This window comes from Sparus aurata, chromosome 8, assembly GCF_900880675.1.
Source record: "Sparus aurata chromosome 8, fSpaAur1.1, whole genome shotgun sequence".
In the NCBI taxonomy this organism is placed as follows: domain Eukaryota; kingdom Metazoa; phylum Chordata; class Actinopteri; order Spariformes; family Sparidae; genus Sparus; species Sparus aurata.
Window position 1 is genome coordinate 3,510,189 of NC_044194.1, and position 8,785 is coordinate 3,518,973.

Genomic DNA, 8,785 nt, shown 5'->3' on the forward strand with positions numbered 1-8,785 from the left:
AAGGAACCCTTTAGTTCAGAAATATACTTTTTTCTCGGCCAGGCACAAGACATACTCAAGAATTGATTACATCCTCACTTCTGCCTCCCTGAATCACTGTATTAATTCCACTGATATCCTCCCCATTGTAATATCAGATCATGCCCCTATGTTATATAACTTTAAGTTTCTACCGACCCACAGTAAAGGTACACGCAGGTGGTGTTTCAATACAACATTACTCCAGAATGCAGATTTTTTGAAAAAACTGAGAAATAATCTTAAAATATTTTTAGAAATTAACTTAGAGACAGCAGCTTCACCCCAAATACTTTGGGAAACAACTAAATGTTTTATAAGGGGAGAGGCCTTGTCATTTGCCTCTTATTTGAAGGCGGCCAGAAGGCACAGGGTTACGCAATTGGAAGATGAGATACGAACTTTGGAATCTGACTTAAAACAGCAGTTTTCTGAACAAAACCATTCAACTCTCTCGGCCTTGAAATTCGAACTGAATAATTTGCTCAAAGATAAAGCTGAATTTATAATTCATCGTACAAGACTCACATATTATGATCAGAGCGAAAGATCAAGTAAGCTTTTAGCTGCCAGGTTGAAACAAAATGAATCCTTTTCCACTATTGGTGCAATCCAAACATCAGCTGGACCCGTCACCTATGACCAAGGTGAAATAAATAATACTTTTGCAGAATTTTATTCTCATCTCTATACAGCGGATCCTGCTCCTGACTTGGCTGCCCTTAAATTGTATTTGTCAGAACTTAAATTACCATCATTGACTGACAATGAGGCAGAATGCCTTGAAACGCCACTCACTCTTTTAGAACTTAAAGAGGCATTGAGCTCAATGCAAAAAGGGAAATCGCCTGGCCTTGACGGGCTGCCTCCAGAGCTGTTGTTGGAATTGTGGGATATCGTTGTGCCATTGCTTTTAAATTCTCTTGAATATGCTTTAGACACTGGTTCCTTTCATCGTGATCAAAATACATCTCTCATATCAGTACTGCTTAAGAAAGATAAACCACCTTTGAGATGCGGCAGTTACAGGCCGATATCACTCATCACAACAGAACTGAAGCTCTTTGCCAAAGTGCTAGTCAGAAGACTGGAGCCATGTGTAGGTAAATTAATTCATTGTGACCAAACAGGTTTTTTAAAGGGAAGACTTGCATCAGATAATATCCGACGCCTTTTCCATATATTACATTCGTCAGAATCGGATACACGCCCTGCAGCTATATTCAGCCTTGATGCGCTAAAAGCCTTCGATTGAGTCAGCTGGGTATATCTGTGGCAGGTTTTGGAGAATTTTGGATTTGGCAAAAAATGTATATCAATGATCAAAACACTATACACCAACCCTTGTGCAGTAGTACAAACAAATAATATTCTGTCCAAAACATTCCCTCTGCAGCGTGGAACTCGGCAAGGCTGCCCCCTGTCCCCGCTCCTCTTTGCTTTGTCACTTGAACTGCTAGCCCAGACAATTAGATTAGACCCGCACATCTCGCCCATCAGTATACAAGATACACAACATAAAATTTCGCTTTACGCGGACGATGTATTACTTTTTTTTACTGACATTTCTAAGTCTCTACCTCAAATACTGAAAGTCTTCACACAGTTCAGCCTATTTTCTGGTTATAAAATTAAATGGGATAAATCCCTCCTTATTCCTTTAAATGCCCCTGCAAAGCACCTTACTTTACCAGCTATTCAACATATTCAATGGCATAACTCCACATTTACATATCTAGGCATAATTGTAACCAATTTCTCGGATATTTCGCATGCAAATTATAATAAACTTAAATCAGAGATTGCATCGGACATTCAGAGGTGGTCTGTGCTCAAGATGTCACTGCAAGGCAGAATTGCAATACTGAAAATGAATGTACTCGGTCGACTGAATTTCCCGTTCTCTATGATCCCTTTACCTCCACCACCTAATTACTTTGAGGAACTACAGTCCCTGACCACAAAATTCATATGGAATGATAAAAGAGCTCGTATTCGCTTATGCACGTTACAGCGACCAAAACACTCTGGAGGCTTGGCAGTAACTGACTTTAAATTATACTACTGGTCATTTCAAATAAAACAATTGGCAATTTGGTGCAATGAGAATGTTGTCACACTGTGGCGACAGATAGAGAAAGAGATGGTAAAACCACATAGGATAACGGATATACTATTTTGTGGGGTGAAACCTAGGTCTGTATGTAGAAAGTTTGGGCCAATCATAGGCAACTCCTTGAAAATTTGGTCTGCTGTCCAGAAACATATGGGTTGTAACATAAAGCTCTGTGACCGCTCTCCTGTTTGGTATAACTACAATTTATTACAGCATTCTGGTCCCTATTTTAATGACAATTGGGCTTCTGGAGGAATTCACACTCTCCAGGATCTGTATGACAGAAATGGCTTGATTTCACTCCAAGAGCTTAAAGAACGTTATTCCCTCCCTGGGTTTCCTTGGTTTTTGTATCTCCAACTGAGATCTGCAATCCGTGCCCATGGAGTTCCATGGGATATACCTTTACCCTCTCATCCGTTGGACATTTGGATTTCCCCTCGAACGCCCTCTACTGGATTAGTGTCCGCTGTTTACAATGAACTGCTCTCTAAATGTGTTAAACCTTTGGGAGTGATTCATTCCTGGAATTGTGAACTTGAGGGTCAGGGTTATGACCTGGACTGGGACAAGATTTGGACTAACATAACCTTTTCATCCAGGAATCCAGCACATCAACTTATTCATTACAAGTTTGTACACAAATTTTATGTCACGCCACACAGACGCTTTACAATGAAACTGACAGATGACCCCAATTGTACGAAATGTGATCAGAACACTGTTGGCACATACCTTCATATTTGGTGGGAGTGTCCCTCCGTGTCTGGCCTTTGGTCCAAGGTGCTTAATTGCCTTGAAAATATTTTAGGATTTCCTATTCCTATGCATCCCCCCCTACTTTTATTTAATGATGACTCCGCTCTTAGTGGCAATACCAGATTTGCACAGAGGAAAATTATATTTGCAGGATTGACTGCCGCTAAGAAGACTATAATACATTCATGGTTTTCCCCGGATATCCCATCGACAAAAGAATGGTTAAATCATTTTAGAGACATTGCTCTTTTAGAAAGGTCATTGGCAGTCATACACAAAGCGCGAGCATCTACTATGCAGGCCTGGGATGCTCTTATCGGATCTCTTTCTGACATAACATTGCTCGCTCGTATATAAGGGTTTTGTTTTTGTTGTTCCTTCCTTTTTTTCCTTTTCTTTTCTCTTATTTTACTTGCTTTATCTCTGTAGGTCAGCTTATCTTCTCTCCGATACTTGTTACTGTTACTGTTATTTACTTGTATACACAATGTGTAAGTGTACATGCGCATGAGTAAGTGTGTATGTATGTAGATATATGTATGTGTGTGTGTGTATGCATATATATCATTAGCTTTTTATTTAAAATCTTTAGTTATAAGGCAATGCTATGTTTGTGATGTGATGTTCAAAATAATCAATAAAAAGTTTGTCACAAAAAAAAGAACATATGTCATTTCGGTTACGTGTAAGAAACGGAGTAACAAAATGAGACAAAGGTTAATAACAAGTTAAAATCATCAGAAATCGTCTAACAGGACAACAAAATGACAACAAAACAGTCTAGTGGTAGATGTACAAAAACATACTAACATCAGCAGCCTATAACATACTTTTATAGACCCCACAATGATCCACCATCATCTTACACTACAACTTCTCTCAAATGTGATCTGATCTGAGAACAGCTGATGGTGTTTTTAATCAACACTTCTTATATATACAATGATCAGAACGATTCAGAAAAAGATTTGAATTTAGCACCAAAATATTTCAGGAACAGTGAATGATAACTATTTTTAAATACTTAATAACAGAAAATGCTGATTGTTTTCTAATTCTTTGTTTCTGATGATTTAACAGTTCTTAGAAAAATAAAGTTCATTACATCATATCAATCAGTACGACGGAATATTGGTGCCATACTAAGAGGAAAGAAATAAAAGAAATCATGAGAATAATGTCGTAATATTACAAGAATAAAGTCATAATATTACCAATTAAAGTCATTATGTTACGAGAATAAAGTCGGAATAATACGCGAATAATGTAACATTAACACAAGAAAAAAAAGTTGTTTTAATGAGAAAAAAAGCTTTGATTGAGTTATCAAGATCTGATGTGACCAGTTCTTTCTTCGAAATAGACACAGTTTCTGCACAATCGTTTCAAAGTCCTGATACTGATGATAATTTGATGGTGATGTGCCAAAAGATTAAGTATTTCCTTATTTGTGAAACCGATAACAAAGTATAACTCCACAAGATGCTCAACATTCCTCATTTTAACGCAGGGGGAAGACTGCTCTTTCTTGTGAGAGTTCTCATAAAATGACTACTTTATTCTCAAAATGTTAGGACTTTATTCTCGTTATGTTACAACTTTATTCTCGTAGACCTAATATTATGACTTTATTCTCGCAATATTATGACTTTATTCTAGTAATTAAAAAAAAAATATTCCCTTAGTCTGGCCCTAATACTCAGTCGTAAATCAGAGCGTTTGGCAGAATCTGAAAATACAACAATGTGCAAACCAAATATAATCAGTAAATATACATTTATTACATTAAATGATGTGAATCTTTCTGCAGATATTCAAATGTTTGTTCTACTCAGTGTAATTGACAGGAGAGATGATCAGAGGAGCAGAATTTTTACCACCATCATTAAGACCGGGACTGAAGTATGGGTAGAGTTTGTGAGTGAAGCAGCACCCAGTAAAGGAGTAGATAAGAGCTGCAGCATCAACGTCATAAAAGGAGACCAGACCCTCCTCATAATCCACAAACACCCCCACCTTCTCAGGCCGACACTTCAGAGAGAGACGGACTGGAGGTTCAGCACAAGCATAGTACTCGTTTTTATTCCTCAAACATATCATCCAGTAACCATCATGAGGAGACAGTGTGATGTTTCCCTTCCTGTTGATCGACTCTCTGGCCACTCCTAAATCCCACTTAGTCTTCATTTTAACTTGAACCTCATAATAAAATCTTCCAGAAGAGAAACTCTGCTTTGATAAGACACAGGGACAAGGATAAAATCTCTGTGGGTTGTCTTGGAGATTCTTCTTTACATCACCATGTTCAACTTGTTTTCCATCATCAGACAGGACGAGTTTGGGTTGTGCTGTATCAGGATCGAGTGTCACATCCACTGCATACTGCTGGACCCTCTTCAGCTCAGCCTTAAACAGATTCTTCATCTGTTTACTGAGCGTCTCCTCCAGCTGATTCACAGCTCTCACCACAGTCCCCTCATATGAAGGTGGACGGACACTGACTCCTGTCCAGTCCTTGGTGGGTGGAGCAGCGTTCAGTGATGGGGAGCTCTGGAAGGTGATGAGACTCTCTTTATAACTTGAGAGCTTCTCCACCTCAGAGCTTCTCTTCTCCAGCTCAGAGATTTCCTGTTCCAGCTCTTTGATGAAGCCTTCAGCCTGTTTCTCTGTCTCTCTCTGCTTCTCTTTGATGTTGTTGATGAGCTTGGCCTGGCTTCTCTCAACAGACTCCTTCAGAGCGCTGAAGACCTGAACACCAGCTGCTATCTCTCTGTCTGCATCTTTTTTACTGAGCTCCACTGAGCGCTTCATCTCTTGAATCTTCAGCCATCTCTTCTGGATCATCTGCTGAATTTCAGCATCTGTCTTCCCCAGCTCAGCCTTCTTTCCTTCATATTCTTCTTTCAGAGGAACAACATCATGTGTCTTGTGGTCTGAAATACTGCAGAGCATGCAGACACACATCTGGTCGGTCTTACAGAACAGCTCCAGCAGTTTATCGTGCTTCGTACACATGCTGCCTTCCAGGTTCTCCACAGGGTCGATCAGCTGATGTCTTTTCAGGCCTGACATTGTCAGATGAGGCTCCAGGTGAGTCTCACAGTAGGAGGCCTGACACACCAGGCAGGACTTCAGGGCCTTCAGTTCGGTTCCAGTGCAGACGTCACAGGGAACTTCTCCTGGTTTGGAAACTTGATGCTCTGAGCTGCTGCTGCTGGCTTTCTGTTGAGCTGACTGTCTGAACTGAGCAGCCATCTCAGAGATGAACGTGTTGACCTGCAGCTCAGGTCTGGTGTAGAAAGTCTTTTTACAGTTGGGACACTGACAATCATTTTTATCCCAGTGTTTAGTGATGCAGGTTTTACAGAAGTTGTGTCCACATGGTATGGTGACTGGATCAGTGAACACATCCAGACAGATGGAGCACAGAAACTGATCTTCAGTCAGCAGACAGCTGGCAGTAGACATGTTTACAGCCTGAGGGTGAAAAGTGAGATAAAGAAAACTGTAATTAGATATCTCTTGATTATTTGTTTCATTAATTATTTCTCCCGTACTACAAGTTCAGCAATGTGAAATTCTGTTGCACTCCACCCAACTGAGGTGCAAAGTTACTCAGAAGTTGGTGAAACTCAAGTAAGTGCTGTGATGTCAATTAATTTACGGTCTGAATGTGAACGGTTGAGGCTTGATGTTATTATTAACACTTGAGCAAACTTTGACCTCCACATGTTTGTGGAGCAAAAGCGGATACATAACATAGTAACATAGTTGAAATAAAACTGAGTGTAAAGGAGGGAAAAGACACAGCAGGTAATAGTAGATAAAAAAATGACTTCATTTGTTCCATAGAAAAACATTAATCAATCAAGATTGCTCTTGTCACAAGAGAAAAGTGCATGCTGTAGCTCAGTCGTTCTGGCTCCTGCACATCAAGGCAGCCCCAGCTCACTGGCATCAGCAGCACCTTATGCCACTTGACCTAAGAAGCAAGTAGACTCAGGTGTGGCACTCCACACACTTACAAGGAGGAAGGGGAGTACGACGGTGGCACCTGAATAGAACAAACAAACACACCCACAGCACTGGGGCTGTAACACCCCCTCCCATAAGAACAAACCCATCAACACACACCCTACATAAGGCCCTATAAAATCCGTTTTATCTTTTCCCAAATTCCATTTTATTTTTTCCCAAATTCTGTTTTTTCCGTTTTAATTTTGGGGAATTACGTTTTTTTCCATTTATATTTTGGGAAACCAGTTTTGTTTTTTTTTACCTTTTACTCTTATTTCATTACTAAAACAGTGTTTCTTTTATGTAAATGACAAGATGTACACAAATTAAATAGAAATTACCTTACACAGAGTACACTAAAGTGCATCAAAAACATCTGATTTCATCATGTCTTCATACAGTAGTATATTTTGTGTTTTTATGGGTTTCATTTGGGTTTCATTGAATAAAAACATGGTCACCTCTCGGGCAGATCCAGTAAATGTTTCATACCAAAATTGTTCTGAAAATTTAAGTTGTAAATATTCCAAAAATTAGCAAAGCTGACCAACAAAATGAGAAATTATACCCGTGATATTATGTCAATAACATACTAACCAGCTAGCAGTGAAAACACCAACCCTCTCCCTGTCCTCTGAGCTCCCAGCCCAGGCAGAGTCAGCTAAGAGGGCTGTGGCTAACGGGGCTAGCTAGCTAACAGCAGTTACTGTTAGCAGCAGTTAACAGTCATGATGATGATATGCCGATAATATGAATCAGGCAGCTGGCTAACTCTCTCGCATTACAACTTTAATTATGATTTCTCAGGTCTGCTTCTTTGCAAAACAACAGTTCACCTGACACATACAAGTCGTTCGGGAACTGCTCGGCTCTGTACTGAGGGGTTAATGTCAAGTCTCTCAGTTTTTTCGCCGACGAAGACGGAGCCGTGGGCAGCCGCTTCGCCATGCTTACATTGTTTTGATGGGGGGATGGGGGGTGGGGACTTGTTGTGCCACCCAGATTTGCTTCCCTCGGTGCAGTTTTCCTCAGACATACGTTCCTTTTCCCCACGAAAACAGCATTTCAGTGAAATTATGTCAAATTCCGTGATATTCCGCGTTTAACAATAGATTCCGTTTTAATCGGCCAATTCCGCAATTCCGTCCGCGATTCCGTGATCGTGGAAATCATAGGGCCCTACCTACATAATAACGTAGACCTCTGCCATAGTTTAAACTCACTTTGACAGAAAACACACTCATGTTACCCCAGACACATGATTTGGCTGTGAAACCCACCTGGGCAATAACACACCCTTGTTAACACATTTCTGCTTCGCACACTCACCAGCATTCTTCCTAGCCTCAGTACAACACTTTAGTACCGATGCAGGTAGTCTGGTGTTTATCTCCTGGAACGGGCAAACCACTGCATCACCGGCAGGGGGCAACCTATCAGCTGGGACAGAAAACAATAAATCGCGTGCAGTATGGGTCTGCTTAGGAGACTGCGCTCGAGTCAGTGCCTTAGCAACAAACGCTCCTGGATGATGTTTAGCCAGGTCGTCATGCTCAGACTGAGGGGTGGGACCAACAGCCTCTGGCACAGGAAAGACCTTACCACCAGCCACGTCATTCCCCATAATGAAATTAATCCCATCTACAGGGATACAAGCATGCACAGCACTGGGAAGAAACCAGTTATTAATCCACTCTTAATGTGGACACCATGGAGGGGTGAGGGTATAAACCTAATTTCAGTGCCTCTCACTACCACACTCAGGTCACAGGCTGACTCTGCACCCAGAGGTAGTACACTCACTAGGATGAGGGACTGCGAACAAGCTGTGTCTCTCAGCACTGTGATAAGACATTGGTCTTCAGCTTTTCCTGT

The 8,785-nt window shown here is 40.7% G+C and overlaps 1 protein-coding gene across 1 annotated transcript; it reads right to left on the reverse strand.

Annotated features, from left to right (window-relative positions):
* Nucleotides 1–4,720: 4,720 nt before the first annotated feature.
* LOC115587161 (E3 ubiquitin-protein ligase TRIM21-like) lies at nt 4,721–6,361 on the reverse strand. The gene is made up of 2 exons (XM_030426819.1): nt 6,138–6,361; nt 4,721–6,101 (listed from the first exon to the last, which is right to left on the reverse strand). Exons 1-2 carry the CDS (start codon nt 6,359–6,361, stop codon nt 4,721–4,723), a joined length of 1,605 nt encoding a protein of 534 aa, XP_030282679.1.
* Nucleotides 6,362–8,785: the final 2,424 nt, after the last annotated feature.